This window comes from Triticum dicoccoides, chromosome 1B (assembly GCF_002162155.2).
Source record: "Triticum dicoccoides isolate Atlit2015 ecotype Zavitan chromosome 1B, WEW_v2.0, whole genome shotgun sequence".
Classification (NCBI taxonomy): Eukaryota; Viridiplantae; Streptophyta; class Magnoliopsida; order Poales; family Poaceae; genus Triticum; species Triticum dicoccoides.
In genome coordinates, this window is record NC_041381.1 from 483,209,643 (window position 1) to 483,228,512 (window position 18,870).

The 18,870-nt window shown below is 51.5% G+C and overlaps 1 protein-coding gene across 1 annotated transcript; it reads right to left on the minus strand.

The window, feature by feature from the left end:
• Positions 1 to 12,068: 12,068 nt before the first annotated feature.
• On the minus strand, positions 12,069 to 18,399 carry LOC119343007 (autophagy-related protein 18h-like). Its single transcript, XM_037614237.1, has 9 exons — positions 18,229 to 18,399; positions 17,093 to 17,554; positions 16,575 to 17,009; positions 16,207 to 16,452; positions 15,297 to 16,121; positions 15,058 to 15,221; positions 13,442 to 13,566; positions 12,738 to 13,361; positions 12,069 to 12,633 (listed from the first exon to the last, which is right to left on the minus strand). Exons 2-9 carry the CDS (start codon positions 17,390 to 17,392, stop codon positions 12,629 to 12,631), a joined length of 2,724 nt encoding a protein of 907 aa, XP_037470134.1. The 5' UTR covers positions 17,393 to 17,554; positions 18,229 to 18,399; the 3' UTR covers positions 12,069 to 12,628.
• Between the last annotated feature and the right edge of the window lie 471 nt (positions 18,400 to 18,870).

Sequence of the window (18,870 nt, forward strand, 5' to 3'; positions counted from 1 at the left end):
AAAATCATCCTGCTGCACAAAATCCATAGAGAAATCCATATGCAGGTCCACTTGAGTTGCAGAGACTTCAGACGGCCCAGCAGCATCCTTGCCAAGCACAGACTGCAGAGATTGCTCAAGCTCATCTGACCAAATCCTCATGGGTAAAACGTCAGGTAGTAGCACTGAGAGATAGACTGGCCTGTGAATACTCATAACCTCAAAATCAGGCAAGATGTTTCTGAAAGATCTCTCCCACGCCATGGCAGGTGGCAGAACAGGTCCAAACACCACCCTGACCATACCCAGATGAATTGGATCAAGATTAACAACTTGGGAGTGGACAACTGGAGGATGGTAGGGAACAATTGCTCGTTCCAAGTTCTCCTGAACCACAACCTGCTGGACAACTTCAACATCATCATGATGGCTAGTAGAGGAGCTGTTCGACCCCGTTGATGGATTTAACACCATAGAGTTTCGATCCTGAGCAACTTGAACTTCAGGCACATGTTGTTGATCATTCTGGGCAGCGACAGCTTCATCCCACGGGCCCCATCCATCAGCATTTTGGTCAGGTTCATGCTGCTGCTCTGGTTGCTCAGCGCCCCAAGTGTGATGATGCTCTGGGTGGACAGCGCCCCAAGCATTGTGCTAGTTATGATGTTGTGCATTTGCAGGATTAGCGTACCAGCGCAAAGCAGGAAAATGTGGCATTCCCCAAAAGGGCTGAGGTGGCACATGACCTGGCATAGGATGAGGGTTTCCATCAAGGGGCATGGGATCTTCGTCAGCACCCAACATAGCTTCAGCAAAATTGTCAGTGAGGATGTAAACTGCAGCAGACGAAGAGACAATAGTACCTCCCCAATTTGCATATTCACAAAAAACCACTGATCTGGGCACCATAATGTTATCCGGAAAAGAAGCATAGATCAAAGACCGAACAAGACACCGATCCGGTTCATCCCAGTAATGAAACTGACCAAAAGTGCTAACAATGTCAGACAGGTATTGGGTATTCCTGTAATCCAAAGGTACTCCAATGAACATCAACCAACCCATTCTATGCCCATGAATAGCCTAAAACCACCCCCCTGGTTCTGTGGTATGAATCGCACAAAGAACTCGTTGCCATCTTCATCTAACCCCATGGGAAAAGGAGTATGCCGACTAAACCAAGATCTCATCACAGGACTAGCCACCTCAAATAATCCAACCCCCTAGAACCAGGTCTGAGCAGAGCAGACAATCACCTGAAGATCTTCTTGCAAGAAGTGTAGCACTTGCTCCCTTCTGATGGCCACAAGATGCGCCGGCTGCAGCGGCTCGATGATAGCCACCATGAACTGCTCGTGAGCTCATGGGGAAGCCTGCATTGGGGTGTAGTAGGTTCGTGGCAGGCGCTCTGCTCCCCCATTGATGATGTCGTGGCCAGCCGGAAGAAAACGCCGGGGATCAAGCTCATAGACCGCCATTGGTGGTGTATCAACTGCAACCGGCGATGGAGGTGGCGACTGGGTTTTTTGGGGAGATTGGCTCTGTGGAGGAGGAGAGGAGCGGGAGATGGGCGGTGGTGGCAGTGAACCCGAAGTGTCGGGGAGGGGTTCTGTCAAAGCGCGAGGCTCAAAACCTAGCGACGGGTCTTTAGGGACCCAAACAGTGGAACCAGCATTAATGCCAGGGCAGTCTTTGTCGGCGTTCTAGGAACGGGGGTCCCCAGACTTGCCTACCTGTGGCCTGCGGCGTGGCTCAAGTGGTGGCCCACTATGGGCCATCTTCATCGACTCAAGCTCAAGACCCTCGTGAGGGGCCAAGCCTCGTAGGGCAGATGACAAGAAGCTTCCTCAGGAATGGCCTCACCAGGTAGGCTCGCGAGGAGGCAGAGAGATCAAGGCAGGGTACCTCACGAGGTGCTCATGACGCAAGCCATGACGAATGAGGCCAGGCAGGCGCCAAGCGGGCGCCGGCCTGGGCAGTGTCCCTATTTCCTCTTTAGTGCAAAGGGAGCAAGCGCGAGCGTAGAGTACCAAGGCATCAGGAAAAGGTTGCCATTTGAGTGCAACAAGACCAAGACCAGCAGAGCGGCAGGATGGAGGTCACCGTGGAGCCCAAGACGGCGTCATCGTCAGGGCCTTTGGCAGTCGAAGACCAACTTTAGTCAGGATAAGTGTACTAGATGTTCCCCTTCAAAATGGCCGTTGTTGGCGCCCTTCCCACTCAATATTTGGGAAGAGGACCAGGGCCTCTATAAATAGGACTAGCCACCACAGTGAAAGGGGGGAATCAAACCGGGAGATAGGATCGGCCAATTGAACCGTGAGATCGGATCCAGACCTCACCCAGAGCCAACACAGACGGAGCAATTCCTCTCCAAGCTCGCCACCACAAGAACTACTCCCCTCGCGAGGCAGTTCTTCCTTTGTATTGTTCATCATCAGCCCCTGAGGAAATCCACACACACCACAAACTAGAGTAGGGTATTACACCACAACGGTGGCCCGAACTAGTATAAACCTTGTGTCCCTTGTGTTGTTCATCTTGCTAGCCTAGATTCCGAGCGAGGCGTTGGGACGTGGGTTGGTAGAGGAGAGATCTTCGTGCGCACCCCAGAGTTCGAACCTCAAGGGTCTGCCGGAACCCGAAATCTGACATTTGGCATGCCAGGTAGGGGTGCGCCGGAATCCTTCCTTCCGCCATCTCGCGTTCCACCGTCCGTCGCGCCAATGGTTGACGCTCGCCGACCGCCGGGCTGCTCCCGCCGCCCACGTCGCCCAGACGGCTCCTGTCGGCGGGCCTCCTCGTCGTTCCCCGTCGCCTGCCGCCCACGCCGCGACCGGCCCGGCAGGGAACGAGCAGCAGGCATCGTCTCTGCATTCCTCGATGCGGCGAGAAGGCCGCACCACCACCCCGTCGCTAACTCCAGCGGGCTCATCGTTGCACGCCCGCCGCGCCCCCGCGGACACGCACACCGCACTGCTCCTGGCACGTGAGCTCATGCACTACCGCCCCGTCGACGACCTCTATGAAGAGTGTCTCGCCCGCATCACCGAGCTCATCAGCGCTGCACGGGGCTCCCCCGCGCCGTCCCTTTCACTGCATCGCCCTCCGTCCTGCACGGGCAACACAGCCCCGGAGGCGCCTCCGACGCCTCCTCCCCAAGAAGGCGTCCTGGCTCCAAGGCGCGCGGCCCCTGGGCGATACACACCGTGCCCAGCGCCTGCGCAGCAAGAAAGGAGCTGCCAAGGAGCCCCTCTCCCTCAAGAAGGCGCTCGCGTGCTCCCAGCACTGGTGTGTCATGATCGCGTTCCTGCTCCGGCGCGCCAAGACCCCGCGTTGCTCCTGGCGGCAGCGAGCGGAGACCCCTGGGATCAAGCCCTTCGTCAACAAAGGCCCCCGGTGGCCACCGCAGGCTGCCGCGCCTTCACCGCGGAGCTGCGCAGCATGGCCTGGTCGGGCAAGTTCAAGCCGGATCTGCCTCCTCGCTATGACGGCACCGCCGACCCTATGGAGTTCCTCCAGCTCTACGAGCTGGGCATCGAGGCGGCCAACGAGACGAAAAGGTCATGGCGAACTGGTTTCCCATGGCGCTCAAGGATGGTGCCCGCACTTGGCTCCTAAACCTGCCTCCCAGCATGATCTCCTCTTGGGACGAGATGCGCACTCGATTCATCGCCAACTTTCAAGGCACTCGTGACCGGCCCCCGGCCATGAGCGACTTGCGCCGCGTCAAGCAACAACCTGGAGAGACCCTGCAGAAATACATTCAGCGCTTCAACAACGCTCGCCTCAAGATCTCCAGGGTGACTAAGGAGGCCATCATCTCAGCCTTCTCTGATGGTGTCTGCGACATCAAGATGAAGGAGGAACTGGTGATCCACGAAGACATGTGCACATCGCTGGAGCTATTCAACTTGGCGACCAAGTGCGCCAGGGCTGAGGAGGGACGCCTTTCCCTCCTCGAGCTCCCAGCCGCTGATCCTGAAGAGAAGAAGCCCAAGGCCAAGGATGTGAAGCGCAAAGGAGCAGTTGTGCTCGCAGCTGAGCCAGACACCAAGCAAGGCAGAGATCAGCCGGAGTCGTCCAAGGGCAGCCGGTACTGCGTGTACCATGACCTCCACACTCACAACACCAACGAATGTCAAGAGCTCAGGGCCGTGCGAGATGGACGTGTCGGCCGATGCCCCGAGCGCAGCGATCGGGGCTACGGCCGAGGAGGAGGAAGAGGTGGAGGACGATGGGAAGATCGTGGCCCTCGCCAAGGGTGGCGCAACCGCCCTCGCGAGGATCGCTGGCAGGACCAGCCTCGCGAGGGGGCTTGGAGGGATCAGACTCGTGAGGATCGCCCGCAAGGCAACGCAGCCCTCCCTCCTCTGCCACCGCCGCCAAGGAGGAATGAAGACCAGCATTAGGATGAGGGGGCTGGGGGCTTCCAGGAGCCGCATGCCATCGCTTGCATCTTGGGCGGAGCTCAAGCCCCAGCCTCTCAGCGCATCTTCAAGCAGTTTGCTCGCGAGGTGAATGCAGTCCTCCCAAAGCTTGAGGCCTCGCGCCCTCTCAGGTGGTCCATATGTGCCATCATGTTCAGCTCAGCAGATCAGCTCAAGTGCGCAGCAATAGCCGGGGTCCTCCCGATGCTCTGTTCCCCAGTCATCAGCAATGTGCAGGTCACCAGGACCCTCATCGATGGTGGCGCGGGGCTCAACATTCTGTCTGTCGAGACATTCAACAATCTCCAAGTGTCGTATGATCAGCTTTAGCCAACCAAGCCTTTCTCAGGAGTCACTGATTGTTCTACCACCCCGATAGGGCAGGTCCGCCTCCCTGTCACCTTCGGACAGCACAAAAACTATAGTACTGAGCTCATCGACTTCGACATTGCCCACATTCGCCTGCCGTACAACGCCATCCTCGGGTATCCAGCCCTAGCCAAGTTCATGGCAGTGACTCACCATGGCTACAATGTCCTCAAGATGCCAGGAAGCGGTGGGGTCATCACAGTCCCCTGTGAGGAAAAGGATGCAGTATGTTCTCTCGAGCGTGCTTCCAGGCCGCGTCAATTGAAGACCTAGATTGCAAGAGCAGGAGCCTTCCCAAGGTAGTTCCCAAGAGGAAGAAGACATCACCTGTCCCGAGCCCTCGGGAGGCAGGCACCTCCGGTGGCACGGCGTCAGGATCCGCGCCTGTTCAAGGGGCGCCTCCCTCCGTCGCATAGGAAGGCGCGCCCGGCGCCCTCCTCGGGCAAAGCTCGGGGGCTCTCTCCTGGAGGGCCACTGACTTTGCCCAGGTCATGAGGGAGGCGCCCGGGCACCACTTGGAAGCGTGCTTCGCGGCACGTTTCCCTGAGGAGGGTACAAAGCAAGGAAGGTTCAACCCTCAGGAGTTCATCACTAAAACCACCCAGGAGCTGCAGGAGTCAAGAGTCATGTGCGGCAGCAGCAGCTTAACCGTTGTAGCTCCCCATCCAGGCGAGGATGGTGGGCTGCGCGTCTGCATCAACGTACCAGCGCTCAATCGAGCCGCATCTCAGGAACGCCTCTGGCCTTCACGCATGGGACGTTGCGAGGGTCCGCCTCATAGCTACGTTCGCATGCCCCTCGGCCTGCCGAACGCGGCCACTGCTCATCAGCGCCTGGTGCGGAGTATTCTGGAGGCTCAGGAGGTAAGGCGCTGTGCGGTCCTGGCAGAAATGGAGATGGTCTTCGAGGAGCCGCCTAGGCCCCCGAAGCCTCCCAAGGCTCAGGGCCCTGGGGGCTCGTGAGGGTCGGCTTCCTCACCGCCCGTCACCAGCTACTCCTTCGTCTCCAACGGTATCAGGTGACATCTTTCAAGTTCCATTTCAACTGGGAGCGTCCCCGGGGCTACATCATTCCCAGGTCGCATGGGTCCGTCCCTGTGGCGTGTATCTTTTCCTTATGTCTTCAGTTTACCTTGCTGGGGGCGCTCCTCGGGCTGCATTATCCCCAAGCCGCTCGGGCCTGACCTAGTGGCGTGTATCTTTCCCGCATCTGTCTAAGTTGATTTGCTCCTTCATGATTAACCTGCTTGAGATAATCGCCTGCTCGATTGACACCTACCTCTGGAGCTGCTCGCTCTGGCACGACGCTTGTGCGTGGGTCCGTCCCTGCAACACCGACAAATCTGAGAGGTCGAGCTCTGGCCGCGTCAGCCCCGCATAGCGCTACCTCACCAGGCCCTCAGTGCCTCAATCACTCCCTCGGAGCAACCAATGGGTGGCTGACAACCGTAATGGCAGCCCTTGTTTTCCTCATGTTGGTGTACAGGATCCTCCTAAGGAGTAGCGCGGTGGGCATCGTGAGCTCCCTCTCCCTCTATCCCGTGCGATCTGCTCATGCGTTAAAAGGGGGGAACCTGAGCATCGCGACTCATGGGCTCTTACTGGCTCTCCAGCCCTCACCCCCTGGCCTTGACCCACGGCATCACGACCTGTCATACCAGCGGCGGCTGAGCTCACTCGAGGGCCGGGACCTGAGGACGTAGAGCATAAAGGAAAGTGTGGGGAAGAGGGGAGAAGCTCATGAGTACCCAACCCAGCGACACCCCAGCTGCCGGCACGCAGGCCAGGCACCTCGCCGGATAACGACTCCAAGCCCACGAGATAAGTCGCGCCTCTGCAGAAGCTAGATCGACGCAGCATCAAACCCTCGCCCAGTGTGGTCCTGTCACCACGACGCTACCTTCCTTTCTCGCCCAGCGGAGGCTGCTTACGCGCTAAAGGGGACCTCCTGAGCATTGCGCCTCGGGGGCTCTTACTAGACCTCGGGTCGCTCACCTCCTGGCCTTGACCACAGCATCGTGACCTGGCATACCAGCAACGGCTGAAGCCTTCCTGGGGATCGGGACCTGTCAGCGTAGAGCACCAAGCCTTCGTGAGGATAGAAAGGGGGAGCCGAGCTGGGACAGGGCAAGCACCTCACATCGATTCATAATAAGGATAATATGGACAAAAGGCATGGCAGACGCCTTACATACCCCCGCGGGGTGTTACTTCGATTCCTCGCAGGGAACAAAAGGCGCTAATCCTAAGGAACGCTAACTACGAGCACCTCCGCAGGAGACGCCATCATCAACAGTGGGCCGCCAGGCGCGGCGCCGACCCCATCCAGATCAGCAGCGTCGGCGGCCAGACGAAGCTGCCCTGCTCCGAGCGCGGCGCGATCTCGGGGGCTCGTAGCTGTCGTCGCTCATCTCCGAAGTTGCAAGAAGCTCGAGAGAGTCGCTGGACGCACCGGCTCCTCTGCTGTTGCCTGAGGAGCTGCTAGGGAAGCGGTTGGCAGTCCTGGACCTCGCCACTCTGATGCCCCGGCCACCTTCCTCGGGGCAGCACTCCAGCCGGCGTCCTTCCGCATCGAAGACCTTGAAGAGCATCAAGGAGGCGCCATTGTATTCAAGATGAATTACGAGGGCACCCCCTATCCGGCAGACCCGGGCGATCTCGCCCCAGCCTTGGGTCATGAAGACCTTGCCCGGGGCGACAACCTAAACCTCCGCCTCGGTCGCGGGGGTGTTGTAGTCGGCGTGCTGCAGCCAGAGCCCCCGAGGCCCCCTCAGCGGTATCTCGAAGGCGAAGGAGGGAGGAAGGCGAATCCAAGACCGCGAAGGCATAGCGCCATGAAGTACAAGCTCGCGAGAAGAGCCCTCGGTGTGGACTCCAGGGGTGACGATGCGCACCGACGTAACTCGTCGGCATCGCCGGCGGCGCTGTCGATGTCGCTCAACATCTTCTTCTCCAGGGCCCTCGATTCTGGCGTACAGGGGCAGCGGAAACCCCGGTGGTGGCCGCTCGTACCAAGGCCTCGACAACTCCTGTCGAACACCCTCGTCGCGGCAATGTGGGACTGGCCGCTTCTTCAGTGGGAGTGGGACGGGCCCCTCTCTGGGGGCCTTCCCCTTCTCTTCGGTGGAGAACCGGCGAATCGGCGGCATCGTCGTCAAAATGGAGGAGGAGCGAAGAAGAAGAGGCGAAGCAAGGAGAGATGGACTAGAAGGGCTCACGCCATTCCGTACTTATAGCCGGAGTAGGCCAACCGTCGGCCTCCACGATCGCAGGTAATCATGAATCATTTTGCATGCAGGGACTTGTCATGTTGGGCAGTTGCCGAGGCGTCGTGGGGAAGCGGGGACGCCCACGCCCAATCGATCGCCATGTGGCACCCAAGGCCGTAGGCTGTTGGGGCCCGCGGTGCTTCGCACTTGCCCTTTCGCTTCTCCGCTAAGCCAAGTCCGGGCGCGCCTTGGGCCCGGGGGCTACTATCCGCATTCTGGGAACGGGGGTCCCCAGACTTGCCTACCTGCGGCCTGCGGCGTGGCTCAAGTGGTGGCCCAGTGCGGCCCATCTTCATCGACTCAAGCTCAAGACCCTCGCGAGGGGCCAAGCCTCGCGGGGTGGACGACAGGAAGCGTCCTCAGGAATGGCCTCACCAGGCAGGCTCACGAGGAGGCGGAGAGATCAAGGCAGGGTACCTCACGAGGTGCTCATGACGCAAGCCATGACGATCGAGGCCAGGCGGGCGCCGGCCTGGGCAGTGTCCTTGTTTCCTCTTTAGTGCAAAGGGAGCAAGCGCAGGCGCGGAGTACCGAGGCATCAGGCAAAGGTTGCCATTTCAGTGCAACGAGACCAAGACCAGCGGAGCGGCAGGATGGAGGTCACCGTGGAGCCCAAGACGGCGTCATCTTCAGGGCCTTTGGCAGTCGAAGACCAACTTTAGTCAGGATAAGTGTACTAGATGTTCCTCTTCAAAATGGACGTTGTTGGCGCCCTTCCCGCTCAATATTTGGGAAGAGGACCAGGGCCTCTATAAATAGGACTAGCCACCACAGTGGAAGGAGGGGATCGAACCAGGAGATCGGATCCAGACCTCACCCAGAGCCAACAGAGACGGAGCAATTCCTCTCCAAGATCACCACCACAAGAACTCCTCCCCTCGCGAGGCAGTTCTTCCTTTGTATTGTTCATCATCACCCCCTGAGGCAATCCACACACCACAAACTAGAGTAGGGTATTACACCACAACGGTGGCCCGAACTAGTATAAACCTTGCGTCCCTTGTGTTGTTCATCTTGCTAGCCTAGATTCTGAGCGAGGCGTTGGGACGTGGGTTGGTAGAGGAGAGATCTTCGCGCGCACCCCAGAGTTCGAACCTCAAGGGTCTGCCGGAACCCGAAATTCGATAGTCTTTCTTAACGTGACCGGACTGAAAACACATTCTGCAGCATACACGATTCGTGCATGTATCGGAAAGGTGACCCATACCCAACCAATGCTGACAATCCCAGTATTTAACTGCCAAATCCTCAATCGTCTCATTGAAACTCTGTAAATCATCCACAATTTCCTTTGGTGAAGGAAAACAAGCCGGGGAAGGAATATCAAGTGAATCATCATCAGATAGCTGAATTGGGATGTCCAAGGAAGAGCCATGGACCGGGCCCAAAACCCGTGGTGGAGTGCTAGGACTTCCCGAAAAGGATCCATGGGCCGGGCCCAAGGCGCATGATGAAGAACTAGGGCTATCCGAAAGGATAGTAACTATAGGAATGGGCCCAGAAGATTTTGAAATCCCTGAAGATCCGGGTTTACCGCTTAACGGACTAACCAATCCCGGAGAAGGAGGAAAGGATCCAAACTGAATTGTCATCGGCGGCGAGGTTGGGCTGGCTGGCGGTGAAGCTGGTAAAGGAGAGCTGCCCGGAGTTGTGAAGTCCGGGTTTTCAGGAGAATGAACAACATATCCAGCCTCGCGAACAGTTAAAACATCAACAATAGTGGAGGGATAGCTATAACCCTTAAAAGCATCATACTTCATGAAAGTAGCAAATCTGAGCCGCTTAGCAGGGCCAGACGAAGAAGTAGATCGAAGAGAGGACTTGAGAGGTGGTTTTTTCATGGCCAGTAAACCTAGATTAGCACGACACTTAGATGGACTAACCACTGTCCACTCTTCATTACATTCAATCTGCCAAAGACGAATTTTTTTTGTCCAATCAGGGCCACCATGGCCCCAGAGGTGGAAGAAACACATAAATTGAGGGCAGACAAAGCTACGCTGATGCAGCATAAAGAATCCAACTTCTTTGGAATAAACATGAAAAGAGAAAACCTGATCACGTAGACATGATACCTTGAGCTTTGAACAATATCCACCAATTGTTGATTCCAAGGCCAGGGCCACATTCTCCTTAGTTAATCTGAAAGAATGTCAAGCGAACGAAACAACCATGATGAAGTGACCAGAATCCTTCGATGGATGAACAGATCAGCGAAAAGAGCGCCAGATCTCTTGAGCCAAGCCCATCCCTGGGTTAAAATCAAACCCCAGAGAGATGGACGCATGAACAGCCATTGAGATGACAACCAGAGGCTTCAGGAGAGGACGTCGGAGATGATGAATGGATCAGATGGCAAAAACCATGGCTAGGCGTGGAGATCACCGGCGGGGTGACGGCGGCTGAGGGTTAGGGTGGGTGGGAGGTGGGAGGCGCCATCTTGCCACCTCTACCATATGAGATGTTCCAGGAGTTGAAGTTAATATTTCAAGACTCATGTAAGCGTCGTCATATTGTTGAAACTGGCCTTGCTTTGCTTGCACATGCATCAGTACCTTTTCATTTTTGCAGTGATGCGTTTTTCATCGCATGTTTTCTTATTAATAGGCTTCCTACACGCCTCCTTGGGATGAAAACACCACTTGAACTCTTACTTAATGAAACTCCTGATTACACGTTCCTCAAAGTTTTTCGGGTGTGCGTGTTGGCCTCACCTTCGCCCTTATAATAAGCGTAAGCTCGAGTTTCGATCCAAACAGTGTGTTTTTCTTGGGTAGGGTACAAGTGCCTTCATTTTCCATCCAGTCATGTCTACACCTCTCGCGATGTTGTGTTTGACGAGACTGTGTTACCGTTTTCATCGATGTCGCCTTCTAACCCCACTCCGTCGCCACCTTTGCACTCTACCTGTCCATCGCATGTCGACCGTCCGCCTCCCTATGGCGTTTCCTCGTGGACTCTGTATCTTCCGGTGACGGGATCTTGCGGATCCTGGTTGGCTTCTGCACGGGCTCGCCCTCGACGGCAACGGCGGAGCATTTCGTGCTAATGGTGTCCATGGAACCTGAGCATGGCAGAGATTGTCATGGAAGGCTAGTGCTGGAAGGGGGCGACATGGAGGAGACGCCGGAGCGGAGGGATGCAGCGTGGGAGTGCTCTGATATGGTTTGGATCCTGTTGGTGGTACTTGGTGAAGCTAGCTGCTTGACGAGCGGAGAGAGGGAGGTCAGAGGTGGAAGAAAGGGAAGATGCTTTGAGATTGGTTTTGCCAACTGTCAGCGGGAAAAGCGGGTCTCGCGGCGGGCACGTACGACCTAGGTTGTATAAGATTTTCTTCTAGGGAGTTGGCTCTCCCCAAATACATGCCACATCAATGTGCGCTGTCGTCAATGCCTGTCGGAGCACTACACAACTGTCATCCACTACCACCCCGCCGAACCACCGCGCCACCATCAGACAACCGCCATACCACCACCATTGCCCGCCACACCGCCGCCGCCAATTGTTGCACCACCAGTCAGAAACATCATTGACAAGAGTGGCCACATGTCAAGATTGGTATTGGGATGGATTATTTGGGGTCTGATAAAGTATTACACCTACAAGCCCCAAATTTATTGAAAGAGGCTCAACAACCGCTTATTTGGAAGATTTATTGGAACCTGTTGGATTCTCAGGGTAGTGAAATGGGAATGAGGTGGTTCCACACGGGGGGCAGATGCGGAACGTCTGCCAAAAAATCTCACCAGACTTTCCCTCCCCTATGATCTATGCCAAAAAGAAAATAGATGAAATTGCTAAATATAGACACATCCCACACATGTACTCCCTCCATAAAGAAATATAAGAGCATTTAGATCATTAAATACAGAGGGAGTAATTTCCTTAGCAAGTGTCCTTAGGTTACAGACAGAAAATGCTGATACCTTCATGCTTCCAACAACAGAAGCATGCCTAATAATAGTCACCTGTAATTCATCATTGCAGCAGTCAATTACTGAACATGCAACACAAACACAAAGGAAGAGAACATATCGACTTCATAAACAGAAATCTTTCACTGAATGTTTATACAGTTATGTCACATTAATCGTTGCTAGCATTCCTTTCTCTTAATAAACAGGAAAGTATGTACAAATAAACATGGAACATTCACAGGCCCTGGCAGGAAGCAGTCAACAAATATGGCTCGCCAGGGTTTCAGACCATCCAAATGTCCCAGAAGTGTATCTCGCGAAACAAATGGGTCTTACAGTATGTACAAAGCAAACAGAAAAAGGGTGGGCCAAGTGTCGCGGCAGGCAGTGGCAGCTTCTCGACAAACACCAAACTCCCTTCCTTCCGTGGATTAGTAAATTGCCAGCAGGGGTCTTCGACTCAAACTCCAGAGCTCTTCTGGCAAATAAACATGGAGCGCAAGCTTCACCTTCCAAGTATGTACCAAACATTAGATTATCGACGCGGCACGACTTTATTCCACGGAAGCCTACTAGAATTCCACCATTTTCTACATAATATTGCACACTGATTGTTGTGGCAACTGTTTACCATTATCTATCCCAAGTAAAGCAGTATAGTAAGTTCAACCTGGCCACAAAGAGAGAACAGAGATCAGCGCAAACACAAAAGTACAATCACCAACAATCAAGTTCAATGATGACCTTTCTATCATCACTGAGTAGTGTTATTACCTTCTTCACTGAAGGCGAAAACCCCTCCAAGCATGTCATCGTTGTCCCCATCTTCCTCGGGCTTCTCTCTCGCGCAGTGGCTGCTGCTGCTGTCAGCATCAGTAACAGCTTCAGTTAACTCACGGCAGTCATCGAGTTCTGATATTTTACAATAGCCCTCTTGGAAATACTGGGTAAACTCTCCAGAGTTCTGAGAACCGGGCGTTTCATTCTGTCCGGAATTGACGCTCGTGTGACCCCCATTTGGGATATCAGTAATGGCACCATTGCTGACTGACGAATTATTGGTTATTTCAGGCCCACATGATCCGTTACTTGCAGGGGAAGGTGATCCATTATCAAGAGGTCCATCCAAGAGGGAATAGTTGCTCAATGGTCTGATGTGCGATGGTACACAATCCACACCCTCTCTAGACTGAGGCATGATGGTGGATACATTTGTTCCGATTGGTGTAGACAAATAGCCAATGCTCCCGTTATCTACTTTGTGATTGACAGTCAAATTTCTAGCTTCAGGAGATCCAATAGAATTGCATTTTTCCTTTGGCAGCAAATCCACAGCAGGAGTAGGTCCAGAAAATAACTGCCCAGCTAAAACATTCATGTTTTCTGTTTTTCTCATATCTGCAAGATTAAGCATCTCTTTCAATAAACAATTAATGGAGATAAACAGTTTAAGCTTAAATTTCACATCATATGTTTACCAGTGTAAAATCCAGATATATGACGCACTGGTTTGGGACCATATGCATCACTATCCTTTGCCGAGCTATACTGTGTGCTGTCGATGCCGGATAATGCATTCTGAATTTGGCGGCTTGCATGATTCCTGCACATTTCAAAATATTATTTATTTCACATCTCAAATCCAATCGTATTACAATAACTGATGAAAACTTCAGTTAAGACTCACCAAAAGTTGCATAAGATGGTTTTGACTACTTGGCACTAAGTAAAAACACTCAAGGATAACATTTGCTTGATAAATAAAACATTTCCCAGGCAACTAAAAAATTGCATTGGCTGAGTAAAAAGTACTCCCTCCGTCTCATAATATAAGACACTATTACATCCAATATGTGAGTATATTGGAGTATATGATAGTGCAAACCTATGCCCTGAAAAACGCTAAGCATGACACATTCATATACAAACCTCAAGCAGATAATGATGTCAAATAAAAAAAGCATTTGAGTAGAGAAATGTGATCATCTAACCAAGGTATCGGTTGCTAAATCTGGCAAACTTACATTTTAGCAATACAAATATAAACTATATCCTACACTCTTGACAGATTACAACAAACTATGTCTTACAAGAGGGAAGACAGTATGCAAGAGAGGAATTCAAACAAAAGTGTATGTTGCTAAAAGGATCCCCTCTCGAGCAAAACGCTAAGATACCCATTGTAGATTTTGGGGAAATCCCCGAGTTAAGTTAGTAAATTAGTTACAAGGTATTACGCACTGAGTTAGGAACTAACACAGCATACATCCAGTAATCAGATAACCTGGCTACACGTTCATCAAACATCAAAATGGTCATGGTAACTGGTAGGGCAAGGCAAAGGTAACTCATCAAGCGATTGCATTGGCAAACAGAACCTAAGAAATACAGTGTGAACAGTTGAAAAAAACAGAGTTTCGTGTGGGTCATACTGGTTTTTGTCACTCATACCTACTAAAAACCAAGCTGAATAGTACTACATCCAGCCCAAATTAAACAATGGTTTTTGTCTCTCAAATTTAATTGGTAAGTGGTGTTAGAGATGGATGCAGAAACAATATGAGAAACTACTTCCAAACAAGCAAATAGTACCAGAAAAGGTATTAAGATCATTTAATCATTTAACATTTTTCCCTGATTCCATGTTCAAATATCAGATATCTTCAAACTAGAAATGATGGATATTACAAACGTATGACATTTAGCAATACAAAATTGACATCCTATGCTCAGACTATAGATCAGGACGCTGCACGATAATACTGAAAATGAAGTGTGTGGTACTACTTGCCTATAGTTTGGTGTACACCTATACAACAGCAATATAAAACAAAACAGAGCACAATTATCGACAGAGATTTTCTAAACATACAATACAATGTGAGCATAGCAGCTTTCAAATTGGTATGAAATTCAATCCCTTAATATCATTAAATAGTTGCAAAAATATTATCTGAGAAATAAAACATAAGTTGCCAGCAAAATTGTTCTATCTCTGTTAGTTGTTGCCAGCAACTAACAAAGAACAATATTATATATAGACAACAAACAGAAAAGACCAGAATAGCATTTTTCTTTCATGATTTGACATTACCTATTTTGCTCAGGATAGTGGAACTGCTTAAACACAGGGAGCAGTTCCCTCCTCCTCAGTTCAACCTCATGAAGAGCCAGCTTTTCGATCTCAATTTCCCCACCATGAATGCCAACAGCTTCCCCTGACTCTGTAGCAGGATGATCCATCACGTAGAAGCAAATCTACATATACATGAAAGATTGTTCAATATTTATTCTGTAAAATTTAGTCATGGTATCAAGACATTGCAGGCCAACCTTAGACTTCTCCCATATGGGAATCCGCCATGAGCTTATCTGAACCTCTGCATTTGAGAGATACCAGCTTGATCTTTCTTTAACTTTCATAACCTCTTTTCTGGATACACCATCATTTGATGGAGTGAAATCAGAATGGTCACTATCCTCACAGTCAGAAGTGTCTGGTGTCATCATACTGTTTAGTTGGTTGTGGAATACAACATTTGCAATGTCCTGGTCTCTTTCAGGCCAGTTTGTCCGGCGGCAAACATCCCACCATTGAACTGGCTCAGCGGTAACATGCAACTCATCATCTTGGAGCTGCAAATGACTGCCAGGCCCAACTGTTGGGCTGTTATCAGAGGATTCAGAACCCGAAGAAGGCAGAAGTTCATGTTGAATAACATGACCAGATGGTGAATACACCAATAAATGCTCCAAAGCATTAGCCTTCGACGGAGCCGGCAGAGAACCTTTGTAAATGGAATTGTAAAAAATAGCAGTTATAGCACCAGATGGCACGGATAGTTTTCCACTTGCAGAAGCAGCCACGTTGCTGACTGTATTTAGCCAACTAGAACTATTGTTTTTTATCCTACTGACCACAGAATTTGTCACAGTTGATGGCACAGGATGAAGCTGTTGATCCATAAGAAATGATGGCTTTGACCACCATGGCCTTGACTGACATGGGGCAAGAGGCGGCCCGTCACTGTGAGAATTCTGTGGCTGCAAACTCGAATCGCCCCCAAATGGAGACAATGTAAAAATATGGCAAGTGCCTCGTGCTGAAACAATAGATACCCACTGGCTAAAATGACTAAAAGATATGTCCTGTATGACCTGCAAGTAAATACAAGGTAATTAAAAATAATGACATGGTTGTACACACTTTTAACAGAACTTGATAGTTTCTGTGTAACCATACCGCTGCTGTCATGCCACGATACAGTTTGTAAAGGTGAACATGAGATGATGCCCAATCATATCGTTTTGAACCTGAGCCATTAGCAATGCAGGTCGGCATGATCCGGAAAACATTTATGTTGTGGCCATGAACAGAGGCTGTGACCAAAAGGGTCCCACTAGGATCGAAGCAAAGAGCAGATATAGGACTGGTGTGAGCCTTAAACTGTGCTATAACAATTTTGGAGGTAACATCCTTGATGATAACCTGCAAAAGTTCAATAAGGTATCATTAATCTGAAACACAGACACATTAAAGAAAAGATATTTTCTTTAATGTGCTATACTTGACAAAGATAAAAAGGAAAGCATAGGCAAGCCTCAACTAACCGTTCCTGCATTGTCAGCTTCCAGTGGATGCACAGTGGAGGGAAGTTTGCCAGATCTCCTTCCTGGACTTGATGACAGAGGAGAATTAGAACCATCAGGCAGAAGTTCTTGGCAGTACTTCGACAGTGTTTTGTACCCCATATCACCAAGATTGATTATACCAGCAGCTATTTGCTTACTGGACTCCATTGCATATCTAGCAACTAAGGTTCCATTGCTAGGAGAAGTAGATGGGCTCACTCCTGGAGAAGGTGTGAGGTTTTGTGGGCTCAGACGACCAGTGCTGGATAACACAGGACCATTGGGAGCATAAGCCAACCATCTTGAGCCAACAGACATTGGACCATACCCAATATTTGCCCCAGGTGCCCCTTGTAAAGGATATGACAAGACGCTGAACTTGTTCTCAAGAGTTACAGCATCAAAGCAGTAGATCTGGGGTGTAGCAGAAAAATATAAGAACACAGAAGAAATATGCAAGTTTGTGCATCTTTGCCACTGCGAAAAGAAGAACTTACTTGTGCTGCAAGTGCTACGGCCACAACCCGGGGGCTGCAACGAACTATATATACAGCAGATCGGAATCTGAGAACATGTACGTAGGTGTGAGACTTCAAAGAATAGAAGCGAACAACTGTTGGGGTAGAGATGCAGTTTCCAGTTTGAGGTTCAGTGCTTGTATCCCTGATCAGTGCACTTAAACGCCCACCCTGAACCATACCCAAGCCATTTGTCTCATCCCCAGCAACAACCAGAAGCATAGGATGTGATGCCCTAAATCCTTCAGTTTCTTCAGAGTAAAGAGGTGTGGGTTGCATTTGTAAAAAGGTAACTGGACCATCGCGTTTTGAGACCAATTCGCAAACATTTGCAGCATCCTCAACATCAAGCACTTGAAACCCGTTAGAATAACCAACGAGCAGAACATGCTTGAAAGATGATGGATGAAGCTCTAATTTGTCAAATCCAGCCCACAAAACCTGTTCACATATGAAACGTCAAGACTGAATGCTGTCAGTGAATTTGCAAAGATATAAGGAAGCAACACGGTAGGTTAAGGAATTATTAAGAGCGGTTGACTAACGATAAAAGAAAATAACCAAGCATTAGCCAAATAAGTACAATAGAAGCAAGATACCCCTGTTGAGCAGATTCCAGAAAAAAGGAAACATACCATCCTAATGCAAGATTAAATGTAGCATGGATGTGCAAATTGGTATCAAACAGACAGCTGGCAATATCACAGCAGCATTATAGTGGCAAAAATAGGAAATTTGAATTCACCCAACTGTCCAGCACCATGTAGCTAACGAGAGTTTCATCCATTGTATTGTAGGACTGGAAACGTCCAACTAGTTACTCCGTATATCTTAATTAACAATTCTAATACTATGTGCCAACTTCAACTTCATTGATGGTCAACTGACCTCCAACTTCGTTAGTTGGGCATACAATTCTGAATCTATGCTTAGATAAGATCTAGCACGTCGGATTACTGACAGACCATAACGACCTACCAAAAATTGGCATGCAATCAAGTGTACAGTTGCGAGTATAATTGAGCAGAACTAACACTAGTAGCAACTTCAACAGTTGTCTGCAACAGTTGAAAAAAAAGGAAGTTTTGGAGGTGGTTGCGGCGGGCGGAGGCGACCTGGTCCTTCTCGTCCTCGGCCTGGGGGGCGATGGAGGCGGCGACGGAGGCCCCGGCGGAGCGCACCGTGGAGGCGACGGAGCCGGCGTTGGACGAGACCGTCTTGAGGCAGGACGATATGATCCGCAGCGAGCTCGGCAGCAGCCCATTCCTCCCCCCCTTCCCCCGCTTCATCCCCCCGCGCTCCTGCTCCACCTCCCCGGAGACCGACGCGAGCACCGACTCCTCCGACTCCGACACTAGCACCCGCGGCCCCCGCCGCCCATCCGCGATCGCCGCCTCCGGCGCCGGCGAAGGCCAATACCATCCGCAGTGTCCCTGCTCCAGCCGATCCCCCCCTCCGGCCACCGCGATCCGGCCAGTCAGCTCTCGACCATCTCCCTCCGGCGGCGTCCGTCCCCTCTCCTCTCCTCCGGCGATTCCAGGCAGACCGGAACCGGAACCAGAGCCAACAACTCCTCCTCCTCCTCTTCCTCCTCCTCTTCCCTTGGCTTCTCCCTTTTCTCTCCTCTCCTCTCTTGGTCTCTCTCTTGGCTGTTGCTTTCGTGTGCCTATCTTCCTCCTCTCCCTTAAATAAATCCCAAGAAATCAATCCCCTCCGGTTGGCCTCCCTCCCCCCCTCCCCCGCTACCCGTCCCCGAC

What these genes read in the sequence shown, in the direction of transcription:
- LOC119343007 (XM_037614237.1), bottom strand. Translation starts at nt 17,392, where the DNA reads ATGCAACCCACACCTCTTTACTCTGAAGAAACTGAAGGATTTAGGGCA. An exon ending in AAGCTGACAATGCAGGAACG is followed by an intron (nt 16,453 to 16,574) that starts GTTAGTTGAGGC and finishes GAACTTTTGCAG; the next exon opens with GTTATCATCAAGGATGTTAC. An exon ending in CCATATGGGAGAAGTCTAAG is followed by an intron (nt 15,222 to 15,296) that starts GTTGGCCTGCAA and finishes ATGTATATGTAG; the next exon opens with ATTTGCTTCTACGTGATGGA.